Source organism: Nelumbo nucifera, chromosome 7 (genome assembly GCF_055504915.1).
Source record: "Nelumbo nucifera cultivar China Antique chromosome 7, China Antique-T2T, whole genome shotgun sequence".
In the NCBI taxonomy this organism is placed as follows: domain Eukaryota; kingdom Viridiplantae; phylum Streptophyta; class Magnoliopsida; order Proteales; family Nelumbonaceae; genus Nelumbo; species Nelumbo nucifera.
Genome location: NC_142655.1, coordinates 55,471,389 through 55,494,754, shown reverse-complemented (window position 1 = coordinate 55,494,754; position 23,366 = coordinate 55,471,389). Strand labels below are relative to the sequence as shown.

General features: G+C 39.7%; 1 protein-coding gene across 1 annotated transcript in view; it reads left to right on the top strand.

Moving 5' to 3' along the window:
• The window catches only part of FTSH12 (FTSH protease 12), a 138,370-nt gene that overhangs the window by 14,512 nt on the left and 100,492 nt on the right, over window positions 1-23,366 (top strand). Inside the window, exons 3-8 of the mRNA XM_010262291.3 lie at window positions 3,698-3,924; window positions 18,775-19,052; window positions 19,524-19,601; window positions 19,730-19,972; window positions 20,050-20,190; window positions 20,297-20,464. Of these exons, the coding sequence (XP_010260593.1) occupies window positions 3,698-3,924; window positions 18,775-19,052; window positions 19,524-19,601; window positions 19,730-19,972; window positions 20,050-20,190; window positions 20,297-20,464 (1,135 nt within the window). The remainder of the gene's footprint in view (window positions 1-3,697; window positions 3,925-18,774; window positions 19,053-19,523; window positions 19,602-19,729; window positions 19,973-20,049; window positions 20,191-20,296; window positions 20,465-23,366) is intronic.

Below are 23,366 nucleotides of genomic sequence, written 5' to 3'. Positions count from 1 at the left end.
AGCCCTTATTGGAGACATGATTGAGTCAACTGAAGCTGGTTAGGTGCACGGTTTTGAAAATCGTAGAGAATGTTGAATCAAATTGAATCGTGAATTGTATCATAAATCATAAGATTACTGCTATTATTACAAACTTGTCAAAAAATTAAATATAGATATATTAAAGGATAAATATATATAATGAAGAGACTTTATTGTAATTTTAATCCATATCTACCAGACTTCCACATATGTACCTAAAACAATAGAATTTACCACCTATGCAATAGAAGGCTAAGATGATATGATCAAGTTTGACTTGAAAGTCAAATAAATCCAATTACAATAGCTCTCTAACCTACATATGATGGAATGTAAACTCAATTTCTGGTCTTAAATAACGTAAATAAATCATTTTCTAGTAAGGGCTTTACAAAAGGTCTCCCTTGACGAAACTAAATATAAACAAAAGAATGGAAAAGTAGAGAACTAATTCTTGATTGAATTTATTTCGATCATAGAATTGTAGAAATCCAATTATCTAAGGCAGCAAGTAGTGTTGAGTCCCTTAGGCAGATCTTGTCCTTGTCACAAGCTAAAAGTAAGTCGTCTTTGTTGGTGACTGCTGGGAAAGGAGAATGGGCAAGCAAGTTGATTGTTGAAGTTAAAGACCCAATCAGAGATTGGAAGAAGATTGCTGATCTCTTGACAAAATAGTTGAAGCTAAAAAATACTTTTGTTCTAATGCCATTTCATAGTTGCAGAGCTTTGCTCGACCTGCTCGAGAATAAATTAGAAGTCGAGGCTTTGTGTCTGCAAGATGATTATGGGTTGGTAAATATTTTCAGATGGTCCCCATCATCATACTTGAAGGACTTCTCTATTATGAATGGGCTAGTAGTGTGTGTTATTGGACTACCATTTCATCTTTAGAGTCATGAAGTAGCAGAAGTAATCGCAGTGCTATGTGGAGCATGTCTTGATGGTGTTTTTCTTGGGGGGGGGGGGACCTTGGGTGTGCGGCTATTTTACTGAGTGAAGTCAAGACTGAGGAGTGAGGAGATACCCAGGAAAGTGGACTTACAAGTTGAAGGACCTTTCATGGTGGTTTGGTTTGCCTCCTCCCCCTCTTCCGACCTATCCTTCTCAGCAGAAAAATCCTCCCCTAAGTCCAACAATGCTGGTTTGTGCAAAACATACCTGATTCCTTGAGATATCGCAACAGCATCCTCCGCATGCTCAGAAGCAACACATACCACCGTGGGAACTCTAACAACCTGAAAGCTGAAGCTTGAATTTCCATCAACGGGAGAAGAGTGACGATAAACATTTTCTGCCCTTGTTCTTCAAATAATCGTTTTCTTACCACTCCTATCATACTTGGCGATCACCCAAATCCATCTTTCTTCCTTTTCCTTTCTAACTTTGGTCGAACATCTTCTTTGTGATGTCCCATACCTTTAAAATTTTGGGTGATTGAAACCTAGAAGCCCTCTTTTACTATCATTAATGTTAACATTCAAGGCCTTGATTCCTCATTGGGTCCAGTAGTCTTAAGCATCTCTTCGAAATCCACTGACTTCTCATTAAGGCTATCCATGTGTCCCACCTCCCCTTTCTCCACACCATCTCTGCAGCCCACTAAAACAATTGAGCCCACCCTTTCGGTTAAGTCAGCTGACTTCATCTGGGCCCACACACTTCCTGACTCTTCAATTTCTTACGAATTCCATCTTCGTCGTGACCCATCAAGCCATCCCCATTACTTTTTCCAAAAATACCAGAAATACCCTCGTCATCTACCTCTGTTTTTCCTGCCACCACCTGTCTGTTCAGCTTCTCACTTGTTTATTCAGAAAACTTAGCTCTCTTGCAGCTGAACTCCCTCCACTCTTTGAAGTTATCCACCCACCTTAAAGGGTAGGATCCTTCAATGTCAAGTCTTAATTCACACCTCCCTAGCAAAGTGAATAGATGACAAAATTGGCACCATTTGGATCTCTGCAACTTTGACCAGAATTCCCGCAGCATTCAAGTTCCGCCATGAGTTCATTTTTGGATCAACAAATCTAAACCTTCACAAGCATCCATCACAGCTTTGGACATAGGAAAACTCCAAGCATATAAAGGAATACTGAAAATTAAAATCCAACCAAGCTCGATGGACCCACACCTCTGATAGCATCAACCCAGGGAAACCATCTCTCGTTTCTAAGATCTGGAGATTGCATCTCATTTTGCTCTTGCTCTAGAATAAGGTTTGCCTCCACCACACTATCAAATGTAAAGAGGAAGAGACCAGAATTTAGTTTCCTTACCTGCAAAGACTTTCTTGGGCGCCATATAGCAACAGCCCACTCCCTAACATCTTCCGCATCTGGATCCGAATTAAGTAATTAACAAATCGACCAACCAAACTCCTCTCCAACACCCTAAGATTAAAATGAACATCATTTTTTGGGTTCACAAACACCTGCTTCATTGCTCATTATCTGCCCAACCATCGAAGACCATCACCTTAATCTTAATTCTGGATATTGATAATGGCTCCAGCTTCATTCTTCAGAACCACTTCCATGTCTTCCTTCCTTTTGAACATAAAATAAGAATAATCCTGAGATGGTTGGAACTGGGATTCAATGCGTTTTCTCCTTAATCAGTGTCTGAGAGGTCCAGCTTAACCTTAGATCACTATTCCTGCTCTTCTTCTCTTCTGACTCCACAACTCACTCTGCAGCTTTTCTAGTATGTAACACAAACAGGAACAAGCCTCCATTCAGCTTTCAAACACCCATAACTCTCTTTCCCCCATTCAAATCCTGTTCAAGCTTCCACTTTTTCTTCTTCCAAATCCAATCAAACGAACCTTCCAACTAGACTCGCGTTAAGGGCCTTCAATTCTCACCTATCTTCCTCATCTGACTTGCTTCAACCTGCACCACTCCATTTCGAGCTTCCTAGATAGCCAACCTCTGACCCATCACTCTCCTTCTTCCCCATCTGACTGCTTATTGTTCCTGCAGCAGCTCAGATTTGAGCCATTTGACTAATCAGATCTACATCCCCTTTATTTTTCTTTAGGCTGTGTTTGTTACTTTGTTTCTCCACCAAAGGACCCAATCAGGTCTGAGCTGATTAGACCCAATTATACTTGATGATTATGTTGATAAAACAAGTGTTTTAACCAAAACAGCAAGAAGCACATCTGATCCAATTATTAATCAGGACAGCCACGAAACCAGAACTGACATAATTGGTTTGGTTCTGTTGGGTAGACCTGATCCATTTACAACCCTAGTAGTGGTCATGCTTTTGAGTGTAGGTATAATTTAAATTGGCATCCTATATTCCTTTATACCTGTGCTTTTGGGAGGGGTTCAAAACAGGTTGGTGGACCATTTGTAGGTTTTCAGATTGGTATTTATTGTAGGTTATAATATGAGGCTTATGAGCACAAGTTCTGAACCCAAGCTTGCGATTGAGTTTGTACTTTACTATCAAAACTAATGACTATAGAAGCACCTCATTTTTCACAAAAATGTTCATAGAACCTTGACATGGTATCTGTAAAATGGTTAGTCTGTATGTGCTTAATGCTTGATTTGATTTGGACGATAAAGGCCAACATTTTTCAACTAATTTTCTTCAATGGTCTCCACACCTTTCCTTAAGCATTTGTGTGGCAAAATGGCTGAGACCCTATTTCTTTATATTGCAGGTACAAGAAGAGTATATGGAGGAAAACAATGCCCAAGGGCCTGAAAATGAAGAAGTTCATTGAAGGACCTGATGGGGCACTTATTCATGACAGTTCCTATGTTGGGGAAGATGCATGGGTTGATGATCCAGAGCCTACTCAAGAGAAAGTAAAACAAATTATTGACACTGATATAAAATTGAACCCAGAGGAAAAGAAGGAACTGAAAAAAGACTTTGGAATTTCAGGTTGGTTCAAGGAACAGAAGAATATGTGCTGTGCTTTGATGGTTCATTCTGTGTAATCATTTTCTTTGAGCATTTAGCTTTTTCCAGAATATTTTTATCAAGCATATGTTGGTCTTCATGGGATCATCGAGCCTAGGGTTTTGGTCTTTCTACATGATCCTTCTTTTAGGCTTTGGTTTTTTAGGTGAGTTGCATAGTCACTATGAAGGCAGTTTCTTTTCTTTTAGTTTAGAGGAGACCACACTCTCTTTAATGTGCTTTCATCTTTCACAGAAGTAGAACAGAGGAACTATAGAGGCAATTCCTTTGTTTATTGCGTACCCTCGTTTGTATAACCTGTCCTTGCATAGAAACAAATCCACTGCTGACATGGTCAACTATGGAGAGGGCAACATTTATTGAAATTTGGGTTTTAGGAGAGTTTTAGCTTTGGAAAATGAATGAGCTCTTGGGTTTCCTGAACTTTATCAATCCTGTCTTTATTGCTTTTTCTGGATATGGTGAAAGAATCTGGTACCCTTGCCCATCAGGTTCTTATTTCTGTTTCTCCCTTATTCAAACTTCTTGAGCTATCCCAAACTCAGTTTCCTCTTTCCTCTTATCCTTGGAAGTCCATTTGGGTTGGCCCTTCCCCACCAATGTCCAATGATCAAGGTTTTCTGTTGGGAGGTCTCTCTATGACCTAACAATTCTCACTTCCTTTCTTCTAATTGAATTCCACTTTCCTTCCACCAACTCTTAACTTTCAAGATGAGTTGAGGATCTTCCAACCACATATTCAAACCCAAAATGTGTTAGACCGCTTAAATGCCTCTCTTGCCCTAGACTTACAAGACAGTGTTTTGAAGTTGTTTATTAAAACTCTAGCCATTAAGTCTTCCGACATCTCTTCCCAATCTACCGAATATAAAAATATATCCAATTTTAAGCAAACTGGGTTAGCTTGAAAATTGGACCAAGTGAAGTTTGCATACAAGAGAGGCAACTCCTTCAATTCAAAAGTCTCACCAAATTATTGGACTTTCTCGTGCTAGTGGCTATACTTTGGTTGGGATTATTTGATTCATTTAAGAGTCTTATCACATTAATATTGCCACCATCACATCAAGGACTCTCCCACAGACCCCTAATTACACTTAACTCCTTCCAAAAAGATTCTTCTCCTTGTATGGGTTAAGACCTTAGACATTTGTTTGGGGTTTCTTATTGGAGGTAATGAAGAACTTTAGGTTCGACGATAGATGGTGCAAATGGATTCTGGGGCGTATTAGGACGTGCCACTACTCAATCTTGGTGAATGGAATTGTGGTGGACCATTTTCAGCCTTAAGAGCTCTTAGGCAAGGGGACCCCTTTCTCCTTTTCTCTTCACCTTAATTGTAGATGTTTTTGGAAGATTAATTTCAAGAGTGGATTCTAGAAACCTGATTAGGGGTTAGTGGGTGGGTAGAGATGAGGTGCCAATCACTCGCCTACAATTGTCTGATGATACAATCCTTTTCTGTAAAGGAGGCAATCCTAGTTGGGTGAGAAATTTAAAGTTGGTCATGTGAACTTTTGAGCAAATCTCCAATTTGAAAATCAAATTTGATAAAAGTTTTGTGGGATTGAACATGGAGGAGAGGGAGATCTTAGATGGCGTAGAAATTTGGGTTATGTAGTTTCACAATGGCCTATGACTTACTTGAAAGATTTACAAAGACATTGGCTTCTTGGAAGAGGGATTATTTATCTTTGGGAGGTAGGATCACACTAGTTAGGTCTACACTAGCTACCCTACCTGTACACTTTTTGTTAGTTTTTAGGATTCCTGTGGGGGTTAGTAGGAAAGTGGAGAAGTTGATGAGAGGTTTTTTGTGGGAGGTAGGGGAGGAGAAGAAGGGCCATAAAGTAAGTTGGGAAGTGGTTTGTAGAAGCAAGAGGTTTGGTGGTTTAGGTTTTGGAAACATTCATGATAGGAATATCACTCTGGTAGGGAAGTGGTTGTGGAGATTGCCAATGGATAGAGATAAATTGTTGGTAAAGGTGGTAATAATTATTCATGGGCTTGCAACTGATGGGTGGGATTCTGGAATTTTGGCTAGGGCTACAAGAGCATCTCCATTGAAATCCATTCATGCCATCCTTCCTTCCTACCATTCATTAGGTATAATCCTTGTTCTAGAAATCTTGCCAAATTTTGGGAACATGTGTGGCTGGTCAATTCACCTTTAAAACGTTCTTTCTATGCCCTTCCCAACCGTAAGGAGGAGCCCATTACTTCTTTTACAGTTCCTTATAACTCAAGATTGGGATTTGGGTTTTAGGAGAGGCTTTTGTGAGTCTGAAATTGATAGTGTCTCAGCTCCACTCTGAGGTCTTGATAGGGTGATCCTGGATCCTTCCAAAAGGAACAATCGAATCTGGACCCTTTCTTCTTTTGGTCTTTTTACTTGTGCCTCGTTCGTTCCATCTTTAACACAGCTGAATGATAGTTTTGGAGTGCCTTTCCCTATAAAAGAGATTTGGAGTACACTTATTCTGCCGAGGATTGAGGATTTTTGTTGGGAAGTTTTTCTGGAAAGAATTAACACCTTTGACTTACTGCAAAGAAAAAGACTAACTGTTAACTTCTGCCCCTTTACCTCTTCAATTTGGGAATGGTTTCTTTTGTTGTTTGGGTGCAGGTGGAACCCCCTGCCAATGTACAAAGACTATTTGCCTCTACCTTTGTTAGCTGGCCGAAGAAGAGGGGTAGAACTTTATGGAGGTGTACAAGGGCAGCTGTTTGCTGGACACTTTGGAAATAAAGAAATCAAAGAACCTTCTCAGACAAAGAAAGAAGTAGGGGTGCTTTAATTATTGAAGCCATTATCATTAGAGTGGTTTATTGGGTGAAGTCTTTGAAGCTGTTTGAGGACATTCCAGCTGGTGATGTGGTGAGAAAGTGGATGGAAGTTGCTGACTCTGCTCCCATGAAGGTTTTTCTTTGGTCTATTTGGTTCCTACCTTCGGTAGTTTTTTTAAAGCTGAATTTTGATGGTAGCAGTGAAGGAAATCTAGGTTTTTCAGGCATTGAGGAATCTTAAGAAATGATGAAGGTAGTATTATTGCATTTTTCTTTGGTCCAATTGGGGTATGTGATTCTTTGAGGGCTGGAATTTTAGCTTCAGAAAGTTAAGGACATGCAAATCCGTAAGTTGGTAACTGAAGGGGATTCAAAGCTTGTTATGAGCTGGCTTCAAAAGAAAGAGGATGTTAGGTGGTGGAGCTACATTTATGAGAGGCGAATTAGGTGGCTGTTACAATAAATGGAGGTATCTTTTCTGTGGGTAAAAGGAGAGGCTAATTCCTTTGCTGATACATTGGCCAAACAAGAGGTGGGAAGGAATCAGCTGTTTTGGGATTTGTTGTAATCTTGCTTATTTTATGGGAGAGTTAAGAGAGTTATCTCTCCTCTCTTTGTGCATTTTTATCTTTATCCTTAATTTAGTTAATCTGTTTCAGTAATTGATCCAAAAAAAGGACCATAGACATTCGTTAGAGTTCACATTTTACCATGTTTCGGTATTTTGTTTTTAATTGAAACAGAGAACTGCCCAATTAATTTCTTAAGACATTCAATCTATTCATTCCTCCAAACCGTCAAGATGCCACCTGATGCCCATGCCCCCCCCATGAATGAGCAAAAACCCAGCTTTATCCTCTAACACTGTGGATGCTTCTTATCCATCTCCTATCAACCTCAGAAAGTTTAGTCTCTTTAAACAGAACCATATTTGATTTCTCTTTCTCTCTCTCTTTTTTTACTAGGTTTCTAGCCAGACTCCTTTTCCTTGCATCCCTAACCCTCTGACATTCTGGCTAATAATTACATTTGATTTCAACTATTGCAACCCTAAAGTTCTACATTCCTTTCTTTGCTTCCTTGCCTGCTCTCCTTCCTTCCACTCTCATCCTTTTCATAATCTATCCAACAGTTTAATTTCTCCAACTCACTCTTTTTTCTCTTTCTTTTGTGCCTTGCTCTTTATTCTTTCTTGTGTACACTCCACATCCTTCCAATTCTTCCTGTAGTGACTCCGTAGCACTTAAGCTCGACTTTTGATTCGACCAATTACTTCAAGAACGTACACCCTGCTCATTTTTTCCTATAGATGGTTCAACCCCTGTTGCCTCTTGTCATCTCTTGATCTTCGTCCCTTGCTGCTGTTGTCTTCTTTGATAGTGAGAGATGAGGATTCTTCAAACAAGAGTTCTGTACCCAACTGATCTTCATCCCATGTCTTACATGCTTCGGTGCTGTCTAAGCTTCCAATGCTTGAAGGCTGATCCACTTTTTTTTTTTTTCTGATCAATTACAGGAAGCATTTCATTAATATAAAAGGTTAAAATACAAAGAAGGGGAGATAAAGTATCTTAACTCCCCGAGGGATCAGAAAAAATAGTCCAAAGAAAGAGAAGAATAGTTACAAATGAACCCAAAAAATAGAATCCCTATTCACCCCTTACCTAGCTAGCCTATCGGCGAGGGAATTGGCACTTCTCTTTACCCAAATACATTTTATATCAATGTCCTTTGTCAACCACTCAAACTTGCTCTTCTCATTGCTGTAGTTCCAGAGCCCAATCTTGGTCTTCCTTTAACCAACCCACTACTATCTCAGAATTTCCTTCTATGACCAGCTTATTTATATTCAGGTCCCTAGCTCTATTTACCCCTTCCATGGCCTCCATTACCTCAGCCCTAAGGGAGTCTCCCACTCCAATTGAACCAGAAAACCTGGCTATTATATTCCGTTCTTCATTCCTTAGAACTCCCCCAATGCCAAAAGGCCCTGGATTTCCCAAACTGCTATCGTTGAAATTCAGCTTGATGAAGCCATGAGGGGGAGGATTCTATAAGGGACTTGAAGTCATCTTAGTTGGGACTGACTTCGCAATTTCCTTCCAGTGTCTTAGCAAATCATCCAATGAGAAGTCTGCAAACAATTCCAATGATTTCAGTCAATGTATTACCCTTATGTGGATCACTCTTTCTGACTTTAACACTTTCTAGGCTTCTCTCCTTATCAGAAAATTTTCTTGAGTTCTTTCCTCCCAAAGACCAGCATGCAGCGGCCCTAACACATCTCCACATAATCCTTAATCTTTTTGTTGCCCAGCTGAAGGAAGAAGAGGTAAATAAGCTTTGCACATTTAGAGGGGGATTCCATCGGCACCCAAACAAAGAAGTAAACCATTCCCAAATATTTTTTGCAAATCAGCAGGAAACTAATAAGTGGTAACCGTACTCACCATCAATCTTACAAAGAACACATCAATGAGGAGATAAACACCTATTGGGTTTCTCTCTTTGAAGCAAATCTCTTGTGTTGATTCTTTCCAGAAAAGCTTCCTAACAAAAACTCCCAACCTTTGGAGGGATAAGCTGGCACCAGACTTCTTTAACAGGGAATGACAAATCAAAAAGGTCAACTGGTTGAGTAAGGACCTTAAAGAAGGAGGCACAAGTGAAAGAACTGGAGGGTGACAGGTCCGAATTCTACTATCCATCATTGTGGGGTCCAGAAAGATCCCATCAAGGATGCCCAAGAGAGTTAAATTATTGTCCAATTTTGTGTGCCTAATAGCGCTTCTCAAACCCAAGTTCCATCCAAACCCAAAAGTCGAGTTAGAAGGAACAAGGCAAGTGGAAATAGGTTCATTTTTGAAATTAGAGATAGCAAATAAGGTTGGAAATTGGTATTTAAAAGGGGAATCTCTAACCCAAACCTGTTCCCAAAATTTGATGATTTTACTTGAGTGTAAATCATAGCTGATCTAGGTAGAAAACAGAGGCAGGATAGCTTGGATTGCTTTTCAAGGTGAAGCTCTTGTTGTCCTAGCCAGAATCTAGAGTCCCATCCATTATCTGCAAGCCCATGAATACTAGCTACAACCTTGGCCAACAACTTCTCTTTCTCTAAAGGGAACCTCCACAATGACTTTCTTAAGTGAGCCAAGTTCCTCTTCCTAATATTCCCTATGCCAAGACCACCAAATTTCGTACCTCTCCTCACTACCTCCCACCCAACCCTATGGTCCTTTTTCTTCTCCCATGGTTCCCACAGAAAGTATCTCATTAGCTTTTCCAACTTGTTAGCCACTACTATTGGAATCTTAAAAATCAATAGAAAATAAAGAGGAAAGTTAGCAAGTATAGACCTAAGAGGCATGAGCTGGTACCTCTTCTAAACAACAACATTGTATTACATCAGACTAGGAAACGAAAATTTACAGAGCTGCCCAGAATAAATGTTCCCTTGATGCCCCTTGCTTAGCTAATCAAGGTGACTCTTCCTCCAAGAGATAAGTAATTTTTCTTCCAAGAGGCAAATCTCTTTTCAATTCTCTTCACAATTGGATTCCAGAAACTTCCCTTTAGATGATTGTCCCCTAACGGCAGACCTAGGTAATTTAGAGGCCAATTAGACACGACACACTCCAAAATGCCTGCATAACCAAGTATCTCCCTTTCCCCCAAATTGACTCCCATAATACAATTTATGTCAAAGTTAACTTTTAGATTTAACATTTGTTCAAAAATTGTATTGCAAGTTTCATATTCCTAATCCAATTCAGATCCCCTCCATAGAATAATATGGTATCTTCTTCAAATTGCAAGTGAGTTAGAGGTATGTCCTCCCTCCTACCCTCCACCCTCTTTTTAGATTCCTAGAGTTTTCTCTAGTGATCAAACTACCCAGGTTAATCACTCCTCTTCTGTGAAACTCTTCGAACACAGCCATTAGGTTCTCTTTCAAGATCTCCCAACAATCCTGATAAAATGCCATTGTGAAACCATCTGGACCTGGTGCTTTTGATATATCCATAGAAAACACCGCATCCTTGACTTCTCTTCCAACTCAAAACTTCTCTCCAACCACTCCCTATCCTCTAACTTGGCCATTCCAATCCCTTAAGCAAGGTTCAAAATTTTGACACGTATCGTATCGGGAGCTTCTTGATACACCCCTATAGAGGGTGTTTGGGGTCTGCATTGGTTCATGGGGTAGAAGGGCCTTAAATCAACCCCTCTGAACCAGTTGCAGAAGAGAAACAAAAAAAAAAAGCCACGATACAGGCCGATATGCCCCTACTGGTGTATCGGTCTATATCGATATTTTGAACCTTACCCTTAAGCCACACCCTATCACTCAGGGGACTTATAAAAAGAGATTTGAAGTGATCGGCAAAGGCCCCATCGATCTCATTTTGATGGGATAAGGTTAACCCCTCAATTTCTAAATTTGAGATGTAATTTTTCCTCCTACCATTTGCAACAACATGAAAGAACTTAGTATTCCTATCTCCTTCAACCATTTACATTTGGACTTTTCCTCCAACTAATTTCCTCCTTGTGTAAGCATTCCTCCAGCTGTTTTCTCAATGTCCACCTTTGCTCCGTATCCTCCTCTTCAAGACACCCCCTTATTTTCTTCAAGTCTAAGTCCTCCAATTGATGAATTACATTTTGCCTCCTTTCTTCTAGCCTGCCAAACTCCAAGAGGTTCCAGTCTTTAATTTTTTTCTTTAAATATTGGAGTTTCTTATGGAATCTCATAGTTCATTGTTGGATTGCTCTCCATCCATCAATCTCAACCTTTCTTAATAAAACCAGGATGATGCCGCCACATGTTTTCAAATCTGAATGGAGCAGGTCCAGCATTTTCCAATTCTTCTTTACTAATTAAAATAGGCCAGTGATCTGAAGTCACCCTTGGGAGTGCCCTCGAGGTCAAATTCCCCCAATGTTCTTCCCGGTCAGCTGAGAAAAGGAATCTATCCAGCTTAGAGCATATGGGATTCAATTAGAGATTGGACCAAGTAAAGTTACTATGCCCCAAAGGAATCTCTTTCAGTTCAAAGATATCCACAAACCGATTAAATTTCCTCATACTTGTGGTTACCCTCTGCCTAGGATTGTTGGTTTCTTCCGAGAATCTTATTACATTGAAATCACCTCCTAGACACCAAGGTCCTTCCCACAATCCCTTGATATCACCCAACTCTTCCCACAGTTTCCTCCTCTCTCTATAATGATTGGGACTGTAAACATTTGTTAATGCCCATTCAAAACCATCTTCCACCTACTTAAATTTCAAAGAAGGCTGATCCATTTTTTTGTTGCTTTCAAGCGGAAACGGTTCCCAGCCATTTTCTTCTTCATCCTCCTCCTTTTTGCTTCTATTATATCTTGGGATTTAGCTTCTCTTGAGTTGTAGAAAACTTCGTTTGCCTTGGTCTCCACTCTGTTGGGATTTCTTTTGAGTGGGAGCCCCTTGGAATCATTGTTCTGCCTTTCAACAGGTCACTTTTACCCTGCTTTTCTGCTCCTTCATGCACAAGCTTCTGCCCTGCTGTCAATTACGAGGATGATGATAGACTATTGTTGCAGTCCTCCATTGGTTGACCTGGCCCACTGGTCAGGCGCAAATTTAAGTGATTCACGTGGCTAGGTTGGTTTGCTTTGATTGTGTGAGCTGGCCTGCTAATAACGTGCAAGTTCAAGTGATCGTGTGGCCAGATTGGTTCACTTTGGTTTGACTCTCTTGTCCGACTTGGCCCGATTGGAGGGATAGAGTTTTGTGCCTCTTCTACTACTACTTTTGACCTGCCTTCCCCTTCTGACACAACTTTAGCATACAATTTAAATCTGTACATCGGATCCATTCTCAACAGACCTAGATATGAGTTGTTATTTGGGGTTTGTTGTGCTTCCCTTTTATTCCTTGGCAGTTTAGCTTCCATTTTCTCATTAAAAAGTTGAAATTGCCCTTGGACTTTTAGGAGTTCACCATGTGTCCTTTTGACTCCAACTCATTGTCTTCAACCTTTGAACTTTCCTTCCAGAGCATGCCTTCCATTGACGAGAGGAGCTAGACCTTATACCCCTTACCATCAACAGAGAGCTTCCTCATTCTTGGAATTACCTCTGGTTTCACACTTGGCAGTTTGATGCTTGCCACCCAATGCCTTCTTTTATTGTAGTCTTCTAGAACACCTCTGTACACTGTTGCCAGTCTTTAATGTTGACTCAGTTCACACTTGGAATGGTAGCCGAACACCTTTGATGATTGAGTTTCCTTCTAAAACTTACATATTTGATTCGAGACCTTGTTTCTGGATCTGTAGTTCTCTACTGCTCCCAAGCTTGTTGAAAGCTACAGTGCCATTATCTCCTTGATATCAACAACTTTGAACAGATACAATATTGCCATATTTGATTGAAAGGGTGTGATCATCATCATATTCTTCTGGTTAAGACACTTTCTTATCTCATCTCTTATTTGGTTCCGCTCTTGTACATCCCTCTTTATTGAAACCACCACTCTCCCACTTTAGGTAGGACCTTCAATAGATAGGAAGTCTACCACAGGCTATTGCACTTTTCTGGGTAAGAAGTAGAGTATAGTAGTGTTACTAGGAGCAGTGTTGATGTTGAAACAAAATACATGATAATGGCACATACAACTTGTGAGTTAATCTAGCTGAGGCATCTTCTTCAGGAACTTGGAGTGAGTAGAAATCACTGTTTGGAAGTCTAGATGAATTCCTTGTGAAGAGAAAGAAGAAGAAGATGAAGAGTTTCAGCAGTAGAGAAGAAAAGAGAAGAAAGAGAGAGTAGGATGTCAACCAGAATTGAATTAGATCTGGCCGCCAATCCTTCATTATATTTTATATTTAACTTAAAAGAATAAGAGATTACAAGAATGCCCTTAGTAGGGTGGCTACTAAAGTAGCTGAACAGTCACAACTAAAAAACATAAGCTAATGGGCCTAAAGCCCAACAACTTCCTAACTTAACAACTTAAAAAATAAGAGCTAAATAACTGGGCCCAATAACTAGAAATCGGCCCAACTCAACACTCCCCCTCAAGTTGGGAGTAAATGTCACACATTCCCAACTTGCGTAGATCATGCTCCAGCTTGTTCCTTGAAACACCTTTTGTGAGAACATCAGCAAGTTGCAAATCAGAAGCAATGTATGGGAGACAAACTTCCCCAGAAGTCACCCTTTCTCTGACGAAATGTCTATCCACTTCAATGTGCTTTGTTTGGTCATGCTGAACTGGGTTATGGGCAATGTTGATTGCTGCCTGGTTATCACAGTACAACATCATATGTTCTTCTTGTACACCAATCTCTCCTAACAGGGAATGGATCCAGAGAAGTTCTGAAACTCCATGTGCCATGGCCCTATATTCAGCTTCAGCACTTGATCTTGTCACCACTGTCTGTTTCTTACTCTTCCACGAGACAAGGTTACCCCCAACAAGGGTGCATACTCCTGAAGTAGATCTCCTGTCATCAAGGCATCTTGCCCAATCTGCACCTGTATAAGCCTCTAGTTTCAACTGTCCATGATCAACAAACAATATGCCTCTGCTCGGGTGTCCCTTCAGATAAGCAAGAATCCTGTCAACAACTTCCCAATGCTGGACTCGTGGAGCATGCATATATTGACTTACCACACTTACTGTATAGGAAATGTCTGGTCTTGTCATACACAAGTATAGCAGCCGCCCCACAAGTCTCTGATATCTCCCAATGTACTTTACTTGCTCACCTTCTGATGCATTAATTCAGTGATTCTGATAAATAGGATTACTGTGAAATACAACGAGCAGTACACTTTCTCTTCCCTTTTCTAAGAGCAATAGGGAGGTCCAGGTTATCTGTAATGGGGTTAGTAGAATCAATGGGAACTGAAACAGTAGAGGGATCATGATGAATACTTGAATCCGTATCAGTTGAATCTGGAGTCTCCAAGGAACCGATAGGAAGTGATGTGAGTTTTGCTGCAGTGGAATCAACCTCCCTGTGAAGTCTCTGTCGTGAGTAATGCTGAGAAGCAGGATGTAAGGGAGGTGGTAAGGTTGGTGACATAGGAGGATCAAGCACAGGAGTAAACACAGGAACTGGAATTGAAAGAGGGATAGATTGCTCACTCACTTCCCCAAAACACTCCCTTGAGAAGGATTCTTCTAGAAGAAGTATGTGGACTCAAAAAAAGTGACATCCATAGTAACATACCGACTCTCAGAGATTGGATCATAGTAACAGTGCCCTTTCTGATTTTCTGCATATCCAAGGAAGACACACTTCTTTGCCTTCGGATCAAGCTTCGAACAGTGAGGACCAAGAATATGTGCAAAGCAAACACACCCAAATACTTTGAGAGGAATATGGAACATCTCCCCCTTAGGAAAAAGGAGGCTGAATGGGGTGCTGAATCCAAGTATACGGGAGGGCACCTTGTTAACCAAAAATGTTGTTGTGAGAACTGCATCACCCCAAAACCAAACTGGAGCTGTAGATGTGATCATCATGCTTCTTGTAATCTAAACAATGTGTCTGTTCTTCCTTTCTGCAACACTATTCTGCTGTGGACTGTATGGACAACTGCTCTGATGGACAACACCATATTCTAACAGATATGAAGCAGGGTGTTTTTCAAAATATTCCCTGGCATTGTCTGTGTTGAACACCTTTATTTGTGTTCCAAACTGTGTTAGCACCATCTGATGAAATTGCCTTACCAAGGAAGGCACCTCATCTCACTCGGGATCTCATTAAGTAAATCCAATAATATCGAGAGAAATCATCCACAAATAAGAGAAATTATCAATAACCACGCATAGAAGGAACATGATAAGGTCCCCACACATCAGAATGAATAACATCAAAAGGAGATGAACATCTTTTATTACTAGCTTTAAAGGATCGTCTACAATGTTTTCCAAGCTGACAACCTTCACACTCCAGACTGGACAAATTAACAGACTCAAAAAGTTTTGGAAATAAGAAACTCAAACAAGAAAAGGACAAATGACCCAACCGATTATGCCAAAGCATAATCTGACTTACAGACCCCAACTCACCATCCTTGTTGACATGATGACCCTAATGATTGGGAATCACATTTAGGAGGTAGATCCCATTCACTTCACGACCACTCCCAATTGTCCTCTTTGAATGCAGATCCTGCAAAACACAATGACCAGGAGAAAAAATTACTGAGCAATTCAGGTTCTTAGTCAAACTATTTACAGATAACAAGTTAGTATTCAATCTGGGAACATGAAGGACAGAGGGAAGGGAAATGGAATCATTAATCTTGACAGACCCCTTCCCAGCAATGGGAACATGAGATCCATCAGCTGTGGAGACTCTGTCTCTACCAGAAAAGAGTTGGAAGAAGAAAAGATAGTAGAACTTTGGGTCATGTGCTCTGAGGCTCCGAAGTCTATAATCCAAGGAGGTCCCTCCTTACCTGTAGTAGAAACATAGTTTGTAGTGGCATGTGAACTACCTGTGTGAGCAAAGGAAGTAGAGTGTGCTCCACTAGAACCACCTTTACCAAGTTGTCCACCTGTTACTTAATTAGAACTGATTGTACCCCGCTGATTCAGGAACTGCTCATATCTCTCAAGTTCGCCCCTCACTGCAGCAGTTGCAACAGACTCCAGAAGGCCAGGTATGTCACCAGTGACTGCCATGTGAGCTTTTCCCTTCTTATTTTTGAGTCTATTTGGCACAAGATGGGGATGAAGCTTCCAACAAGTATCTCTTGTGTGTTTAGGCTTCTTACAGTAGTCACAGATCAAATCCCTTTTGTCTTCCTTATTGATTTCACTGCCACCCCGGTCTCCACCTTGTTTAGGTCTCATAGTGCTAACCATGGCTGATTGATTAAACCCAGAATTTTTCATCATTACATTTCTCCTGCTCTCTTCCCCTAACAGAAAGGCATATGCTTGGGAGAGAGTAACATTGTCCCTGGAAAGAATGTGTTGTGTTGTAATATCATGTTTGGGATTAAGGCCAACAAGAAATTCAAACACCCTATACTTCTCTTGGAGCTTTTGGTAGGCAGCTGCATCCTTAGTGGTTTTCCAAGCAACTGTCTCCAAATGGTTAATCTCCTGCCACAGGGTTTTAAGGGCTGAAAAGTAAACGACAATAGGTCTATCTCCCTGCCTTGTAGCAATAATCTGATTTCTCAACTGATAAGTCCTGGCAACATTCTCCCTCTGCGAATAGGTTTCTACAACCCCATCCCATAGTTCCTTAACTGTATTTGCCCACAAAAAGTTTTTACTTATATGGGGCAGCATGGAATTACATGGCCAAGTCATCACCATATAGTTCTCCTGTACCCACTGGGAGCTGCTAGTCCATCTTTACCAGTGATATCCCCTAACTTCCCACGAGCACCAATGTCCATCTTTGCAGATTGTGACCATTCAATGTAATTTGAACCATCCAAATTAACTGTAGTAATGGTCCCATTCCCCGAAAAGGTCTCCAACACCTCCTCCCACTGGTCTTATTTCACTCCCAGGCTTGTTTTTAACTCCGTTACCCTCCATACTTCTCAAAAAGGGGATAGAAGATTACTGTAATATGCAAGAATATCAAATAAATCACTTTTGGTACCAACGACACCCTTCTGGTGCCCCTAGATGGTCCTCCCACAAAAGATTCTTTTTCTACGAGACGGGAGAAGAGAGAGAAGAGGCAGCTGCTCTCTCTAGAAACCTCCAAATCAGGCAGGACTTGAACCGCCCCCTATAGAGAACTCCAAGGAACCCTAAAAAATTAGGGCGCCGCTTCCTAGGTCAAAACTGAAGAGTTCAACAGAAACCGGAATCTCCCCCTTTCTCTAGTTTCTCCTGATTTTGATGGGAAACCCTAGACCAGCTACAGGGCAAAACAGATCCACCAAAAAATCCAAAAACTGGGCTTACCTGGGATCTTTGATCAGTTTCTGAAATCACCATGCAGTTGGCTGATCTAGGGCTGCATGAGAAAACAGATCAAGGAACCTTTGGCCTGCTCTAAAATCAAGTAGAAATCACTGTTTGGAAGTCTAGATGAATTCATTGTGAAGAGAATGAAGAAGAAGATGAAGAGTTTCGGCTGTAGAGAAGAAAAGAGAAGAAAGAAAGAGTAGGATGTCAAGGTGGAGCTCTATGGCATTTATACTCCAGCTTGACGGGGAGTGATAGCAGTATGCGGTGGTAGATTTATTATTCTTTTACTTAATCAAGGGCAGCATTGTAATTTCACCACTTATTATAATATTAATATAAGAAGGAGCAGTTATGAGAGATCAGTTAGGATCTTCTATCATGTCATACCCTATCCTTCTTCTCTTCTATTCTTTCTATTCTCTTAATTTTTCCCTGCTTCTGAATCCTTTTCCTTTATTTTTCTTTTGGTTCTAAGATCAATTTAAAGTTGATTACAGAAAGGAAAAAAAACAAGACTTGAGAATATAAAGGTGTACTGTCTTGTGACCTGTAGCAAAGGTACTTCTTTGCATATTCTAGTGTCTCTACTGGAGTGGGCAAAGGCTGTTAAGGATTTTAGTGAGGTAGAAAGTTGTATGTTAGAAAACGTTTTCTGGTATACATTGGAATTTGTATATGGGAGAGTTAGGATGCCTGTGTTTTGTTGTTTTTCTCTTGTTTCTTTTGTGGGTTGATGGGCTGCTGACATTTTGTTTGTTTATTGGTTATTCCTCATCAGTTTGTATTTTCCTTTCTTTTGATATTAATAAAATTTTATCTTTCATTATTTGTCTTACCGATGTTACCTCTGATCCGAAGTCCAGAAGTTCAGATCATTCTTGTGAAAAATTTCTAAAGATTCTGTGGCATGTGAGAATACGTTCAAGTCATTATAATCTTACATTTGGGAACTTATGAATTATGATCACCTAACCAAAGGGTTATCTTCTCTATTTCTTATGGAAGTGTGTTAAATATCCAAGTCAACATCTTTGTTGCTTGCTGCTAATCTATCCATGCTTGCTTGACAGGGGAGGAAAAAGAAATTAGGGAAACATGGCGTGAAAGGCTTCATGCATGGAGAGAAATTCTCAGAAAGGATAAGTTTGCTGAGCAATTAGATTTTTTAAGTGCTAAGTATGTAGTTGACTTTGACTTGCAAGAAGTTGAGAAGAGTCTTCAGAAAGACGTGGTGGAAAAGCTGTCAAGTACACAAGGCACTAGGGCATTGTGGATTTCTAAAAGATGGTGGCGCTACCGTCCAAAGCTTCCATATACTTATTTTCTTCACAAACTTGATTGTTCTGAGGTAAAAGCTAGTTGCTATAATGTGCTTTTTATAATCTCCAACTTAGCATAGACTTAAGAGGGGTTGACTGTGATTTTCTTTTCCAGTCATTAGAACAATTGGGAGTGAATTGATGTTTGTACAATGTTTAGATTATTTCCACAAATTCTTCCAATTATCTGTGTGCATTACAGACCTATTACACGATTGGTGGACTTAACATACACGATAGATAACTGCATGTAATATGTAGCTTGCATTCTATACATGACTACCCAAATACATAACTTGTATAGGTATGTTACATATCTCTGTTCAAGTGTGTATTCTTATCTTGCATTGAATAAGGGATGCAAACAAACTCTGCTATAATTACTTAATACATTGGAGTGTATAGTGGCTTTATATATTTTCTTTCTTTATTCATTTTTATGCTGCCTCTTCCATTAGCCAACAAAAGAAGGAAATATATGATTTCTTCTTTTTGATCAGGTTGCTGCTGTTGTCTTTTCTGAGGACCTCAAGAAATTATATATTACAATGAAAGAAGGGTTCCCTTTAGAATATGTTGTGAGTCTAATATCATTCTTCTTCTTCTTCTTCTTCTCAAGTTTGTTATTTCTAGTGGAAGAATTAAACCAGGATATTCCTTGTTTGATCCATTGAATCCTTAACATTTTATGGTAAATCTTCTGTAGGTTGATATTCCCCTTGATCCATACTTGTTTGAAATTATCACGAGTTCTGGAGTAGAGGTGGATCTCCTTCAGAAGCGGCAAATCAATTATTTTCTTCGTGTTGTTGTTGCATTGATTCCTGGAATACTGATCCTGTGGCTTATTAGGGAGTCTGTGATGCTCTTACATGTCACATCAAGGCGTTACCTCTACAAGAAATATAACCAACTCTTTGATATGGCTTATGCGGAAAACTTTATCCTGGTAAAATTTCGATTTCTCAATTGGAGGCTTTGGTTTCAGTTATTAGGATAATACTTGAGTTCCTTGTTGTCTTTCAGCCAGAAGGAGATTCTGGAGAAACAAAATCCATGTATAAAGAAGTAGTATTAGGCGGTGACGTTTGGGATCTGCTGGATGAGTTGATGATTTATATGGGAAACCCCATGCAGTACTATGAGAAAGAAGTCAAATTTGTTCGGGTAATCTCTTCTAGTTTCTTGATAGATGGATTCCTTATTGGAGATGAGCTGAAATCTGCATGTTCTATTAACTGTAATCTAACTTTTATGTTTACATGCATGCCAGGGTGTTCTTTTATCTGGGCCACCTGGAACAGGCAAAACACTTTTTGCAAGGACACTTGCAAAGGAGAGTGGAATGCCTTTTGTTTTTGCTTCCGGTGCAGAGTTCACTGATAGTGAAAAAAGTGGTGCAGCAAGGATTAATGAAATATTTTCTATTGCAAGGAGAAATGTAAGGACCATTGTTTCTGGTCTGTAGTGCAAAATTTCATCTAGTGATTCCTAACTATGCCAAATAAGTTTCAGTTGCATGTGTTAATGGTAGACAAAATATCTTCCATAGTATATTGGTCTCTTTTTGTGAATATTAAACTTGAATATTTTGGAGTGATTTGTCTATATTTGGTACTTTTTCTTTACACTTTTCTCCTTACTTGTGGAGCTTTTCCACACGTGCATACACAGTTTTCTTCTCATCTTTCACCAACTGAGAGTCTTCTTTAAAAACTACTCCCCTGGTTCAATTCTTTTGCCTTTTTGTACTCCATATAAGATAGCAAGGAGTTCAGCTCTTGTAGAGTCCCCTAAACTAACATGGCCCTTGAAAAAAAGCTAATATATTATAGTCTTTATCCCCAAAAACCCCCTTCCACACCTGAGGGAGGCTTGGGTTTCCAAAATTGCTCCCATCAAAATTTAGTTTTATGAGCCTATCTTCATGTGGTTCCCATTGTTTTTGAATTTTATTCTTCCTTGGTTGAGGATATAGCCACCCCCCCTCTTTCCTTCACAAGGTTCATATGTAAAAGGTGAGAAGAGGTATATTGGCTTTATGGGATGAATTACTGTTTCAATGATACACTCAAAAATCATTTCTATGCTTCTTTCTTTTTCATTGAATATTCTTACATTTCTTTTTTTTTTGATAAATTATTCTTACATTTCTTTCTTCCCATACTGTCCATAACACAACAGCCCTAGTGCATCTCCACATTATTCTTCCTCTTTTCCTCAGTCGTCTGAAGGTTCCAGCCTCAAACAAACTGGCCAAGCTCGTAGGCAGAGTCCATTTGCACCCATATAGAGAAAAACAATTTCCAAAAACAGGTAAGTAGGTAACAAATGAAGAGGAGATTAATAGGTGGTAATCAGTTTCATCATTAGCCTTGCAGAGTATGGACCAGTTTGAGAACAAGCAAGCATTTCTTCTTTTTAGCAACACATCCAAAGTATTAATCTTTCCATGAAAAACCTCCTAGCAAAACACCTTAGCTTTTAATGGGACATGCTTACACTGGACTTCCTGAATAGGAAAAGAAGAAGGGACATCTAAAGAAACAAGGACCCAAAAGAAAGAAGCACAGGAGAAAAGTCCCTTAGGGTTGGGTGCCCAAATCCTTCCTTAGGCTTATAAAGATCTAAAACAACTCTCTCAAGAATTTTTAAAAACTCAACAACTTGATGATACTCATGCTCTTCAATGCTCTTGTAATCCCAAATCCCAATCAATCATCGGCCAAAGAATAGAAGTTTGAAATAGGCTTTTTCTTGAATGTGATACAGAATAAAGAGTTGAGAAATCATCTTTGAGGGGCAAATGATCTTCCCAATGTAAAACTTTATTCCCTGAGTAGACATCATACTTGTCAGAGCTTAGGAACTTAAAGAAGAATATCGTGAATAACTTTCCAAGGAGAAACCAAAGTAGCCCGAGGAGATATACCAACATTCCAGCCGTCATCATCCTGCACATGCTTGCTAATACCCTATGCCAGGACTTTCCATTCTCAATGGGCATCTTCCATAGCCATTTTTATCTGAGAAAATAGATTCTTGGACACAACATTTCCCATCTCCGAACCTCCTTGGTTCTTACTTCCTCTGACTATTTCTCATTTGACCAAGTGGTCCTTCTTTCCCTCTTCTGGCTCCCACAAGAAGTCTCTCATGAATTTCTCTAATTTATTTGCTACTTTTTTTTGGCATTTTAAAAACCAAGAGGTAATATATTGGAAGGTTGGCCAATGTGGACTTGATTGGAGTTATTCTTCCACCCATGCAGATATAATTACACTTCCAAGCCATTAGTCTTTTCCCAAATCTTTCTAAAATAGGATTCCAGAAGCTAATAGTCCTAGGAGTGCCTCCTAAAGGTAGACCCAAATATTTCATAGGCCAAAAACTAGTTGAGCATCTGAAGACATTAGCAGCTGCTTCTAATTCACTTTCCTCCATACTAATCCCCATTACACAGCTCTTCTCAAAATTATTCTTAAGTATGACATCTTTTCAAAGAGCATCAAGAAACTTCTCAAATTTCTAAACTGTTGATTGTTGTTATCATCACAAAACACTATTAATCCTCCACCCTCTAATCAGGCCCTTCCTATTAGCTCTTGAAATCAACCTACTGAGCACATCTACAAGGAGTGTGAAAAGGAAAGGGGACAAAGGGTCCCCTTGTTTGAGTTCTCTATATGCAGGGAAAAACTCTCTTTTCACTCCATTCGCTAGCAATGAAAAATGACAAGTTTGAAGACACCCAAAAATCCATTTACACCAATTATCCCCAAAACCACATTTTTTCATCACCTCTATCAAGACCAATCTACTAAATTATAGGCTTTCTCAACATCCAACTTGCAAACTACCCCTTTGCCTCCAGACCTTCTCTTTTCCTCCACACATTCATTGGTGATCAGAATTTGATCCACAATTTGCTTATCCTGAGTAGAAGCTCCTTAGAATTGTATAATTATGGAAGGAATTACAACCTTGATTCTTAGTGAGAGTACTTTAGCAATTATCTTGTACAAACTAGTCACCATACTAATTGGTCTAAGCTCCCTAGGACATGCATCCTCCAGTTTTTTAGGGATCACGACTAAGATAGGAGCATTGAGTCTTGGGTTTATTGTACTCCTTTCATAGGATTCATCGAAAATTTGAACAAGATCATTCTTAATTAAGAATATGGCATTTTTTATCACCTCAACCTCAAACTTTCTTTCCAGAAAATCAACTACATTCCCATCCAAATAAGGCCAATCCAACCTATTCAACTGTAAATTCAATTAATGGAATATTAGGTCTCTTCTGAAAGTTTCAATCCCAAGGTTATGCTATTGCAGTTG